The sequence below is a fragment of the Lissotriton helveticus genome, chromosome 3_1 (assembly GCF_964261635.1).
Source record: "Lissotriton helveticus chromosome 3_1, aLisHel1.1, whole genome shotgun sequence".
NCBI classification, from domain to species: domain Eukaryota; kingdom Metazoa; phylum Chordata; class Amphibia; order Caudata; family Salamandridae; genus Lissotriton; species Lissotriton helveticus.
The window spans coordinates 378,088,415-378,102,449 of NC_136061.1; the positions used below are offsets into that span (position 1 = coordinate 378,088,415).

A 14,035-nucleotide genomic window follows, 5' to 3' on the forward strand; every position below is an offset into this window, starting at 1 on the left:
CAGCTGTGGAGGCACTTTCTTCCTGTGATGGACACCAGCTGGATGCCCACCGAGAGAGGGAATTATTTGAGATGTCCTTGTAGTTCCTACGGAATTCCTGCTTGCTAGGTATGTTAGGGGGCGCAGATGTATGGGGACAGCTAAGTAGGAATGGGACAGCCAGGTGGTCAGACCATGACAGAGGGATAGATTCCTCAGTTGATAGCCTCTCATCATTGGTAAAAAATACCATCGAGCGTATGCCCAGCTCGGTGAGTGGCCCCTTTCATCATTGTCCATGGTATTGCTGTTGACGGGATTATTGTTGTCGATGACTATCACTTGTCTCATAGGAACTCCAATGAGAATGCTGTCGATAACAATGTTTTTTTTATGATTGATGAGAATGATTTAATAGTTACCAGTGAGGACAGCATTTAAGCCAGAACAGCATATTAATTGGATTTTCGCTCTGTTTTTGTGCATGTTGGTGTTTGTCCTTCCTGTAGTGTTCTTCAGAGAAACTGCAGCTGCATTTTTCTTTCAGGAACTCTGGACATGGGCCATATAGGCACTTTTTATGAAAAAATTTAGAGTACCTATTTTCTTACTACTTTAAAGATGGTTGCTGTGCCTCTGGTTAGCCACACAGATTCCTGGGGACATGGTCACATGCTGCTAACCCTTCCGATTTGAGGAGATTTGACCCACAATCTGCCTTCTCTGCTGAAGAAGATGAAACATGCTGATCCCTGCCAAGCGTGACAAATCAGAATACACCCTACTACTTTAAAGCTGTCTGCAATGTGTCCGACTAGCCAGGCTGAACCCTAGGAAATGGGTCCTATATTGCTATCCCTTCCCAATGTGAAAATATGATCCCCAATCTGACTTTATCGGCATTAGAAGAAACAAATATGAAGTTGGGAACAGAATACTACCTACCACTTTAGAGCTGGTTGCAATGTTAATTCTTGGATACTTGGTTACATCTTGCTAGCCCTTCCCTTCATTTAGAAATGGCCTTCAATCTACTTTTATCAACATTTAAAGATAAAAGTATGTTGAGCCCTGCCGACCAGGAAAATCAAACTATGCTCTACCATTTTATGGTTACCCTGGCTGATTCCTGGGCACTTGGTTCTGTCCTGCTGCAACACCTAATGGCAGATATGTCGCTAACAACATGCTGATATCAGCATTTGAAGAACATTGACACCCACCCCACTAGTAAGTTTAGACACTCCTAACTTGAATCAAAAATATTTTGATGACAGTGATATTATTTGGTGCAGTCTTTGGAACATTGCTCTCAAGTCTGCTCTTCAGCAGATGAGCTTTTACTCACTTGCAGTGTTGTATAGAAGCATTTGTATAGTGCTTATTACCTGTACGCAGCAGGCTGAAACACCCAGATGGATTGCAAGCTACACGATGTAGGTGAGTAGTTGCAAGGGTTTTGTTCTTGTTTTGAGGGTATGTGGGAAGTGTTTTCATGTTGTGCGTGATGACTACTGAGGTACGGTTATTGTGTTATGGGACACAGAGTCTGTCCGTATAATGAACGAGTGTTTGTGACAGATAGAGATGCACATTTGAATTGTAATAAGGAACAATAGCCATATAGGCATATACACTGCACCAGCATAACAATAGAGGCAGCAGAATTATATGTGCGTGTACACCAAAAAGTTCAGCCCTTCTGGAGTATCCCTCATGATGGAGCTGTTAGTACCATGTGTGCAGTGTTTAGGCATAAGGGTGTCCACGAGTTTTTTCGGATGAAGGAGGGACTCATGGAAAAGGCGAAGTAGACTAAATGATATTTTGCAAAGTTTGAAGGGTATAGGGAAGGGTACGTATCCCACTAAACTTCTCCAGTGGATGCACCAATGCCTTTTTTCTAGTCTCAGTTAACATAAGTGTATCAGAATTGGTTTTTCACCAGTTCTTCTTATCCTCCACAGGTACTCCCAGTTTTCTGTCCACTTGGCTTAATATTGTCTTAACAGTTATTAGATCATTATTTCTAAATTGATGATTCTGCCTCAGCACCATCTTATGATAGATCTTTCTTGTTACCTCCATTATTACATGGGTATTGTAACTGATTTTGAATTATGACAAGCACTGCCTACAAAACCCATCATTCCTTCCCATTGTCTTCAGGTATGCTCTAAACCCTCATCCTCTCCCTTTTTACTTTCATGGACCCCAGACACTCAACAATGTTCCTTCCATCATCCCCGTCCTACTTGACTCACCCTTATTCTCAACCCCTCCCACTTTTTATCCTACTTCATTTTCCCTTACCCTCTTTCCCAGACCCATTACCCCTCTGCTCTCATCCACACCCCTCTATCCTCATGTATTTTCCCTGTTCATCTGTATGCAGTCATCATGCTCGTTCCTTCTCTTCTTCACCTTTTTCTGCCTGACCCAATAACTTTTCACCATCATTACCTCCCTCTATCATCCTCACTCCTTATCACTCTTCCACACCATTTCTTCTTCGTCCACATCTCTAACCTTTACCCTTTTCCCCCAGAAAGGGAAGCGGAGGCTTCAAACTTGTCCATACTGTCAGATGTGTCGTATGTTCCAGATGTTTAATGCTTTCTGTTTTCAGACCCATGACTCTTCTTAAAAAGAGTGTTAATGACCTCTTTATCTCCAGGATGTGACGAAGCTCTATATCAGCTGGACAAAGGGACCCAGGGTTCATTAACAGTGTATGTGATCCCAGAATCATCTACCCTTCTTCCTCAGGTAGATTCTTTTCTTTTTCATACAGTCTTGCCACCAAGATGCCACTCTGTCAGAAGAGGTGTTGTCTCTAGCTTGCCCTACCTCTTTAGAGTCCTCTCCTCCAAGGTGCATATGGGGAGGGAGAGGGTGAGAGGGAGAGAGAGAGAACCTTACTATAATATCAATCTGCGGGAAGGACTGGAGAGCTATTTTTATGAAGTTTTTCCCATTACCCTACGTTATAGTATTTCAAGTATTTATTCTTTACAGTTAATACAAAGACAGTACACATGTGTCAAGCCAAAGTATTTGGCAGGTAATGGTAAATTGCAGCTAGATATTTAGATGGTGTAGGTGAGCAGCGGGCCACTGGATGATATGCATTATAATATTTATGGACGGGGCTGAATGTCATTGCAGAATACTTCATATAACTACACTAACTCCCCATCAAATATCGGTGCCATAACAAGCTCCTCTACATCATGCCCTGTGCTCTTCACAAAGAGAAACCTGCCTACCTCACAAATTAAACTCTTCCTTCACAACCAAAGAAGCATATCTCGATCACCACCACTGTCCTTTGCCCCATACAAAGAAAGATATTCACCTTACTGAAGGGTGAACATAACAGTCAACGCTCCTCTTCTCTGGGACACTCTTTTACAACACATTAGAGCCACCACCAACTTCTTGCCTTTGAAGAAACCAATGCAAATCTACCTCTTGTACCATTTTCTTTACTCTTTTGAAGTTGATTACACAACTTATCCACCATCCCTGCCTACAGACTGTCACCTGCTCTGAAGAGAGCATCTGCATCATCATAGAGGGTACACTGGGTCCTCAGTTGAGCAGCAGATTTCTGTAAGGCAAGATTTGTTCTACTATATTTATTGTCCTTTCTACCCTTTCGGCCTTGCAGGGTATTGGTGTCTCCATAGGCAAGCACCGCACTGCTGTGATGGAGAGTCTGCACCTACCTTCTTTGAGGGTGGAAGAGGTTCTGGCTGTTGTGAACAAGAAAGCGGAGACGATCGTCCAAGCCATGTGTTTCAATGATGATGCTATTATGGCTGCATTATCCGATCGAATTCCTATTGGCCAGTTTACCAAGGAGGCTTATGCAGACAGCAGACGAGCATTCAAATCCAGCCCAGGTACATGATGGTGGGAGTTTTGTGATGGTTGCTGGACTTTGATCTCTAGATTACATTATGGGTGCACCATCAGAAAGCTTTTGGCCTCATGCTAAACCTAAATAAAAGCTTATAGTGGTGAGCCAGTATTTAGTTTGCATTCTTTTGTAAATGATATATACTTTTAGACCATGTGGGTGCACTTTACCATCTCCTTCAGGAATGCTTTGTGGTGTCACCCGACATGTTTTTGATGCTGTCTGATTGGTGTCTGTGTTTTCTGCCCCTGCACCCATCTGTGTTCCTTTTCTGTGACTGACTGCCCTAATCTCTTGCTCTGCCCTCTTTGTTGACATAACTCCCTTCCCTTTGATGTGTCCTCTAATTTGCAATAACTGATCCCCTCATGTACATGCCATGATTTCTATCTCTACCTGGCCCCCTTCTTTGCACCTCCCCCCTACCTGATTACTTAGACCCCCATGCCTGTTCTGAACTGTTCATTTGCTCGCTAGAGATCTGTGTCTTCTCCCTTCCGATCTATACTTTGATCACCCACTTGGTCCGCCTTTTGATTGCTTCTTCTGCTGTGCGTAGACTGAGCTGCTTGTGCGCCCTCCATCATGTGCTTGCCTTGATACAAATTTAGTAGCATCCTCAGTTGGGACACCTACCCACTCTGCTGTGGCCCATGCTGCTGTAATCCTTTGCCTTCTCTTAATACCCAATACCTTTGCTCTTATCTCTGAGGTCCTTCTATGCCAAGTACTGATCTCCTCTCTCTTGATTCTCAGGCTACGAGATCACGTTCAGCTTGCTGAACCCAGACCCCAAATCACACGACCTGCACTGGAACATTCAGGGTGCTGTGGACGGCTACATCCAGCCATTCCTGGACAAGCTTGCACCTGTGGCCAATGTTTCTGTAGACTCTCAGGTGGGCTGGACTCCTGATCTCTATTTTTATGTTTGATGGAGTTCTTTTGGAACTAAAATTTACTTCTTTCTCCACTTTAGATTTTGTACTATGCTGTTCTTGGGGTCACACCTCGCTTTGACAAGGCATCTTCCGGTTACATCCTGAATGCTCACAGTCTTCCTCATGTTATTAACCCGATAGAGGCCAGACTTGGTAAGAAGCACAGAGTTATTTAATTTTTCAAGGTTCTTACCTTGTATGACATAACCCAGCTGTTTTTATTTATGTAGTTGCTGAATATCTTTAACAGGCTCTTGGGGTTACTTCAAGTAATACATTGGAACTTAGCCATAAATGGTAACAAAAAGGCAACTTATGGTGACAGGACTATGTTTGGGGACTGATTACATACATCAAACATTATACGTTCGTGGGTAGGACAAGTTCAGGATGTACCCTGTGCAAGTGACTTACACCTTGAAGAGTTGGGGAGCTGATGAGACTTTGGAGCCCAAGGAGGTGGTGTTTGAGACCATTTTAAAGGTGCTCTAGAGGAGGCATTTCTTATGCTTAGGTTGTACTGTTTCAAATGTGGGGTGAAAGAGTGGATAAAGTACTGAATCTGGAGGCATTGAGGACTTGTGGTGCTTAGTTGATGTGGAGTTTGATTATGAAAGGTTGTCAGTAGTCAAGAGTGTGAAGGGAGATTTGTCTATGCAAGGTAAGTGGTGGGCATGCTGATCTGCATGTTTGAAGCCAAGGATGAGAAGCTTGTAACATGACCTGTGGTATACTGTGACGAACGTTCATAACCACGGGACTCTGTTCTAGATCGCGTACATCAGGATGTATGCTGGGTTGGGAGTCATGTGCCTCACAAGCAGTGGGGCTGAGACTAGAACTGGAAATCCAGTCCCAGTACGGAGGCTTATTGCCTGAATCTGACTGACAGTCTGACTCCGAGACTGCAAATTATACACCTTTAGATCTCACCGAATGTCAGTGGCCGTGTAAACCAGTTTCCTTGCTGGTGGCAGTACATCCTCCGTATGCTACCGACATAGGATTCTGAGCCAAAGGCCTGGCTTTCAGTGTAATATAGTGGGACAAGCAGTCTCCCAATAGCTTCAACACTGTCGTTGAGCCTTTTCTTTCTGCCACGTGTTAACTCTAGGCACCATATGTTTGAGGTAAAGGCTCAAAAAATAAACTTTGGGTGGAAGGGACTAGGTATTACAGAATTCCTTTGTTTCCCAACTATTCTGATTTTCCCCTAATGTCAGGGCATCTTCTAAATGTAAACTAAATGTAAATGTCCAATTTTAAATTATGCTTAACTGATGGTAGCCATTTTCTGAGCGCTCCACTTATGGCAGACAAGGAAACTAAAATAAAGAGAGAGAAAATAATTGGCTCAGGATTGCATAGTTAGGCCCACTGGAGAAGTATGAAATAGATAGAATTGAAGCTTCATAGTCAGTGTCCTTTATCACTGGAGGACTGATAACATTTTCCGATGAGTTTAGGGGGTGGGGGTTGAATAGGCAGGGAATAGGCACATGTAATGTGGATAGTCCTGTTAGTGATTTTGCTTTTACAGGTCTGTCTCAGAACTAAACCGTGGCGCAGCTGAATGGTGATACAACAAAGAACGTTCTACCCTTATGTATTCCTTTCTTGCTACAGGTTCCAGTGCTGCCTCACTTTATCCGGTTCTGAACTTCTTGCTGTATGTCCCTGAATATTCCCATTCGCCTCTCTACATCAAAGACCATGATGGAATCCCCGTAGTCACTAATGCTTTCCATAGTCCCCGCTGGGGTGGAATCATGGTAAGGAGCCTATAACTGTAAGCATTCTGTGCTATAAGAAGCTATAAAGTCCGCGCTTGGATGAGGTGAGTGATGGGTATTTGAGGCAATACTAGTAGTCTTGAAAAGTTTGGGTGCATGTAGGGGAAAGTGATGCTGAGATGGAGGTAATCTTGTGGAAAGCAAAGAAAAGTCTGAAAGCATCTTTTAATGGTGCATATTGGATAAAGAGTCTAGCATAAGTGAGCTGTAACCTGTGTGGTACCTGCAGTACTATTCTTTGTGCCAAGACCAAACTGAAACCAGCGTGCACCCATAAGGTTTGTGTCTATATTTGATAAACAACATTTAAATACATCCATTGCTCCTGTAGTGGATTTATAGCCTCTTGTATGCAATGTTTGGCATTAGTTTTTGCTTTACGACAAAAATACAAAACTGGCAGAAATGTGTATAATCTGAAAATTAAGTTATTTCACCCACTGTCACATACACTAGTTGATGACATCTGAATAGATCAAAAATAACTTTTTACAAGGTGGTACTCTAAAATGAGTTCTCTTGTATTGTGAAATTTTTATACAACAAATATGACCAAAATCTAAAGACCCCTCATACCTGGGGAAATATATAACAACATCCCCTCAAAAGGAATACAACCAACCCGATCCTGTCAACTAGTTCATTAACCTGGTATGCACTTGGCAGGGATTTTGTTTTTTTGTTTGTTTTTGTGTGTCTGTCTGTAGAAAGGGTGGAATAGATGCATCTCAAGGTAACCCCAAGGAACCTACTTACACATTTCAATTATTGCAAGATATTAATAATTCTCAACCCATTCCAGCAATCCAGCTTGAGAAAACCTCCTGGAGGCAAAGAAAGTGCAACCATGTAATCGTGCAAGCAGTGAACCTTAATTCTAAGTCAGTCACAGCTTCGCTCCCCTTTTTAATTACATTTAGGAAGAACCAGGCAATAACCACTTACACAACTCATGTCCTTGCTCTTCATGTACCATCGAGGGTATCTCATCATCCCACATCCCTGCCTTCAGGCCTTTCTCTACAGATTCCTTCCTCAGGTGCTACAAAACTCTGCTTGTGTCTCCCTGCTTAATTCTGGGAAAATTGGTACCTAGTTCTTGGAGGGATGTAATAGAGAAGCCCAGCCGAGAAATACTGAGGAAAGGAAGACCCTTTGGGCAAGAACTAGGGACTCTTCATGACTGGCAGCCAATGTAGTCCTGAGATGGGGAGAAATCCAATCATGTCGGGAAAGTTTCAAGATCTGACGCACCACAGCATTCTGGAATATGTTCAGCCATCTGATCATGTCCTGCGGGAATGTAGAGGAAGAAAAACTCTTTAAAGGCCTGAAGCCTTGCAAAGCATGAGCCCCGCCCCCCCTCCACTGAAGACACCTGGGACTAGAAGGAAAGCGGAGTGTCAAACCTGACCCCTAGATTCTTTTCCGCTAATGTCAGTTGGGGAGGTTATGGTAATGTCTCCGACCAACAGCTGTGCTGCCAATTTGTTTGAAAAGGCCTGAACAGAAAAATGTTGGTCTCCACCAAATTGCATTTGATGTGACTAATGCGCATCCTGTCGAAAACCGCTCGTAAGTGGCTTTAAAGTGTTTCCGGTGGCTGTCGACCCAGTCTCTAGAGTGGAGCAGCTGAGTGCCATCCAAGCCAAACACCTCAACAAGGCGTGCCAATGGGGCTATTTAAATATTGAATAAAGTATGCTCTGGGATGAGCACTGTGGCACCATAATGTTGTGGAATCTGATCGCCAAGGAGAAAGGTGCCAAAACAAACTTCCTGCCATCAGTTCTCCAAAAGTGACTCAACCCAACTCAGTGCCTGGCTCACGAGCCCGCTATTAGCAAGAGTTGTAGGCGAATGCCATTGGAGATGGTATCAAATGCTGCCAACAGTGGTTCCTTTGTGGCCACTATCGCAGAGTCTGCCTCTTCCCCAAGCAGCATTTAAAAAAAAAAAGAGAGAATGAAAATTTAAAGTGGCCAGTTTTCCACTGAGTTCTTGTTACAGGAGAACCCAGAATTCTGATGACTTGCAGAGTGGGCATTGTTGTCCAAGCATTTCAACTTTCTCTTCACTGTAGGATCGAGTGAGCCATACTATCCTGGAACTCCAACACCTTGCACTACCTTTGAAGCCCAGACATCGGACTCAAACTACCCTATTTTCACCAGCTTGTCATGTCTGTCATGAGGAGATCTCTGCCCAACAGCATGTGCAGAGATCTTGAGGCTGAAGATATCCTTCTTACTCCCCCAGCCCTTATTCTACTTAGATGACATGGAGCTCCGGTGTATAAGGGAACTACCCCTGAAGATATATGGGCAGTTTGGGAGGGTCGGTTAACACCACCAAACTCTGCCTCCGGAAGGGAAAATGTCCACAGCTTTCAAAGCACATAGACTCAGTCATTCCTTCTGTCTCTGACTGTCCAGCTGATGCTTATGTGATAAGAGAGGTTAGGATTTTCGGAGGTTCGAGGACAGAGGTTTGTGGGCTATACAGTCACCAGTTTTCTAGAGAGTGTGGAAGATGAGTGAGGTGTTTGGGTATTGTTTTCTGGTCTCTTAGCTTGAGAGAGGCCAGCTGGAGTCTGGGATTCTGGTGAGTAGGTAATTAGATCAGTCTCATTGGTTGATATAAAATTTAAGTTTTGTCTGGGGAGAAGGATAGGAGCAGGTTGTGTTTGCTCTGGTGACTGTTTAGGTTAGTTCATTCTTGACTGATTTTCCCTCTTCTTTGTTCTTTCTCAGGTTTATAATGTGGATTACAGTGAAGAGCAGGAACGTGTTCTCCCGGTCCATGTTGATATTGACATGGTAAAAGTAATGGAGGTCTTTCTGACCCAGCTTCGGTAAGATGGAAGAAGGAGAGTTTGTCAGCCATTGCATTTCTTACCCTCTGTGGTTCACCAGCACTCTGACACTGTATTTTCTTTCTGATGTTAATAGCCTGCTTGAGGTCTTCTTTCTCTATAGTATCCCATTATTGAGACTAACTTGTAACCATAATACCTATACCGTAACTACTGGGGGTTTGAGAGTAATTAGATCCACCCTGCCCTGACATAAAATTATATTACAAGTTGACTTTAATAGGAAGCAGTATATATATTTTAAAACAAGGTGTGGAATTTGATTAAAATATGCACTTGTCCATGGGACAGGTTGCTTCATAAATCTACATGTCCTGTAAACAAATCTACTTGTCCCTTTGGTGCCACAAAGTGTGGTGAAAAATCATGGCAGCAGTCTCCTTAAAGAACTTTGATAATAGCCTCTCTGATTATGTGAGGGCTCATGCTATAGTAGAGCTTGAATAGAAGCAATTCACTGATTTTGCCACGTTCCCTCAGATCTCTTTATTGGGCAGGTAGTGGTCAGCAATAGTTTCAGGGTTGGAGTGCCCTTTTGAATCTGCGTAAACCAATTAACTTGCATGTGTTAGGGGTCTCCAATGTTTTCTCATACTGAGAAAGGTTGGAAATTTACTCTTGACAAGGGCTGTAGTAAAACTTATTCCAAGGTTGTGAAAAAAGGAGTTGGAAGAAAAGTGAATTTGTAAACACTCAGCAGATCTTCATGTTAGCAAATCTACACATGCATGTATACTCATGCTAAAATGTAGTTCACAGATATTTTCTACGAGGACCATTTCCTGGCCTACTTCTGTAAATTCTTGTAAGTTCATGAGAGCCGAAAATCTGCACTAATGCAAGTACATATACCAAGGTGCACTTTTGTGACTTCTTTTAAGAATTGGGACCCTACATAGGTCAGGCGTTCACCAAGACATTTTGTTTTTATTAAAGTTCTATCTCTTTATCGATCTGCCATCTGGCCTCACTGTGAGTGACTGCATTTCTCTCTTTTTCTCGGAGCATATTGGTACACAAGGTAGTTTTGTTAAGTACCAGGGACTACTATGGCAATGTGTGTATTTTGAGGCCCAAAATATTTTCACTTTTTGCCACTGTTTGTTATAATTGTGAGGGCATTGCAGCTCCCAAAACATTTAAGTTTTACAATAATCAAGTCAAAACAAGACGTGTATTGACAAAAGCCAAAAGGCCGACCACAATGTCAGACCTATTGGCTTTGCCAGTGCTTGTTTATTTTTTTTCCATACTCTTGTTAAAACTGGTTGCACTGATTTTCTATTATGACAAATCTTGGAAATACTAGCATGTATCAACACATTTTACTACATAATGCTTCAAAGAAATGGTACCAAATTTTACAGTAGTTTAACAAAACGGGTTTCCTAGTTGCATTTTTTTAAACATTTCATTTTGAAAGCAAAAAATCATCAGTCTTGCTTTCAAGCTTCCTCAGATATCTGTATCTAATCAGAGGGCATTCATACGCAGCCGCATATTGTTAAACTTTGCCAACATGTGTACGCATTTTTATACTGGAACCACTGTCAGTAGTGCAGTCTGAACTTACAATATTTACTGAGTGCTCACGCTAATAATAAAGGCTTTGTATTAATGAACCATTAATACAAGTTTCAACAGCATTAACATATGGACGCAAATATTATATGTTATATTATATGTTATTATATAACTGCAGACAATGCCCTTCCCTGATAACGTTGTACTGTCATCTGGCAGCCAGTTTGTGCTGCAGGAGGTTGGGCCTACTTGTCCCAAGAACAAAATAAATATGAAACCTTGTTATCCTTGACCCCAAACAATATATCCTTGGCGTCAGGCTATAGGAGTTCAACACCCCTGTTTAAAACAACACTCACAAATGTACAATAAGGTTAAATAGGACTTACGATACAAAAATGAGTACAGAAAACGTAGTTGTTTACTTATGTCATGATCAAATATTTTCTTTACATTTATTTTTCAATACAAGTTACAGTTACATCTCTGGAAACAAAGAGAAGCCATGGTGGAACCTGAGAAATTCGATACCCCACATATCTGTATTTTTTTTAGGAGGGAAAACATTGGTGAAGCATCACTTCTCCAACAACCAGAGTTGCACCTTTTCTGCTGTTCATTGATCGCAACGTTCCTCGGGCACATCGAACCAGCTAGTTTGGCAGGTGTTTTGTATGGAGGCAGAAACATTAAAGGCTTTTAGTAAATAATACCTATTGATATGTCTAGTACACCTTCCTCAATATACCTGAGGCATTGCAAAGAATCTAAGCTAACATAAGGGTGCTGCACATCTCACTGACTGTCTCACCCAACACTTTTTTGAGTGGATCCTTGCAGATGAACTTCAGAGGTCTCGCCCGCCAAAATTATACTTGGTCCATACTGCTTCCAAACACATAAACAGAGATGCCTCGAAGAGGAGGAGGATGACCTTGCAACCGAATCAGGGTATAACTGTTTGGGCTATTTATGCTTCTGAAATGAACCGGTCTGATGCCAGTATTCTACATACCCCAGATAACTGAGCCCTCATAGCAAATAGATTGTGTTGAATTCATTCAGTCACCTGGTGTCAACTTCTGGTAGATTTGAAAATCTGAATGTTAATGAAAGATTAATGTGTCTGCACAATCTCCGTGAGCCTTTTTAGAATAAAACAAGGAAGGATTTGAGTAAAGCAGGATGAAACGTTCACTGGCTTAACTGGCTTGACAGACAGAAGTTCTTGTAATCTTTAAGCAGTTTTTTGGGAAACAAGTTATAGGCTATGAACTTAAGGGCAATCTGCAAAGCTTTTCAAATCTGAACTGCAGAGATTGTGCACGGAGGAAAATATGTATAATAGCTTATTAGTATGATGTTGAACCAGTGAATTCTGTGCTGCAAAACACTCAACCTCAGAGGTACTTTAAGACACATTGTACAGGGCTCCACCAGGATATTTTCGTCTAAGTAACAAAATAGTCATAACATAGTTAATAAAACTTAGAAAATAGATCATCTCTTTCTCCAAAGCCTATTAAGGTAATGGTACTACTTGTTCAAATATTGCTTTTGGGTGTAAGACTAAGTTGCCATCCCCAGGATGCCTATATTGCCCTGAGAAAGCAAGATGTTGATGACCAGATATTCAGGCATGAAGTCCACAGCCTAAATGAGATGTGGAAATAGGTCACTGAACCCCTTCCTTTGACATCATTAGGACCCTTTAATCTAGATAGAAGACAGAAAAAAGGCTTGGCTGTTGCAGAATCAAATCAGTAGAGCTACCACTGAGACAGCTACATTGGCTCCCGGTGACCAGGAGGATTGAGTTTAAGGCACTCACCCGGGCCTTTCAAGTTTACCGTGGCCAAGGACTGTGCTATCTTAGGTCAAGGCTCATGCCATATCATCAGGAGTGAACTCTAAGATCCAATCAGCGGCGCCTTCTCACTGTCCCCCGTTTCGCAAAAATGCGACAAGGAGGTAGGTCCTTCACAGTTAGTATGTCTAAACTGTGGCACTCCTTGCCCAGCCACCTGCTTGGCTGGATACGGAACAGGAATTCAGAAAAGCTCTAAAAACCTGGCTCTTCAGGCAGGGGCAGTAGTATTTGGCACTTCTCAATCTGGCTAGTCTGCTAGAGCCGGAATACCTCTTCCGAGGTAGCGGTGTGCTTTATAAGTTGCCATTCATTCATTCATTCATTCATTCATTGTGTATGTTTTTCACCACATCTTACTATTCATTCTAGAGACAAGGGGCAAAGACGACAAGGCACAAGGGCATTCCAGGTAATATACATATCTACTATGCAGAGGAAGCTCCTTCCATTGCAATTGTTCAGAAACCTTCAAAGCTGAGCACAGAATTTTGTTTTTGTTACATCATTGGGTCACAGTTATGGCACCTCCGGATAAAAGAGGAAGTCAAACTCTCAGTTTGGAGCACTCGAAAGATTCAAAATTCAACCCCTTTAAGGCCCTTCTGGTGTTGAGCATGTATGTATATAGCTGCACAGTTAGCCTCAACAAGCCAGCCTCTTTGAAAGGATGAACCTGTACCCTGCTCAGACATCTCAAACGGGTAAGAGGTATCATGACACTTCTAAAATACTCCAGCAAAGAGTTAAAAGACTTACATAAACCTCATCTTGGTCCCACGGAAACACTAGAAGGGAAAGTACTTAGAAACCAATATATATCTTGCTCATTAGACCTACCAAATCAAATAAAGTTCCAGTGTCCCAAGGCCTAAATCAATCTAGTTCTCCAAAGCAACTAAGCGCGATCTACTTCAATGCTCGGTCTATCCCAAAACATTCAGTAGAGATATGGAGCCTCATAGATTTGGAAGCTCCAGATATCTGCTTTGTCACTGAAACTTGACTGCACGAGCATGCCTCTACCGATCTGCATATCGCCTTTCCTCCTCGGTACAATGTAATCAGAGTGGATAGGAAAGAGACAAGAGGTGGAAGCTTACTTATAGCTTCCACTGCGGGCGTGACCAT

The 14,035-nt window shown here is 42.3% G+C and overlaps 1 protein-coding gene across 1 annotated transcript in view; it reads left to right on the forward strand.

The window, feature by feature from the left end:
• Window positions 1-14,035, forward strand: part of PIGS (phosphatidylinositol glycan anchor biosynthesis class S) — a 198,835-nt gene that overhangs the window by 125,893 nt on the left and 58,907 nt on the right. The window contains exons 5-10 of the mRNA XM_078680112.1: window positions 2,657-2,748; window positions 3,653-3,887; window positions 4,661-4,803; window positions 4,884-4,998; window positions 6,472-6,617; window positions 9,392-9,492. Of these exons, the coding sequence (XP_078536238.1) occupies window positions 2,657-2,748; window positions 3,653-3,887; window positions 4,661-4,803; window positions 4,884-4,998; window positions 6,472-6,617; window positions 9,392-9,492 (832 nt within the window). The remainder of the gene's footprint in view (window positions 1-2,656; window positions 2,749-3,652; window positions 3,888-4,660; window positions 4,804-4,883; window positions 4,999-6,471; window positions 6,618-9,391; window positions 9,493-14,035) is intronic.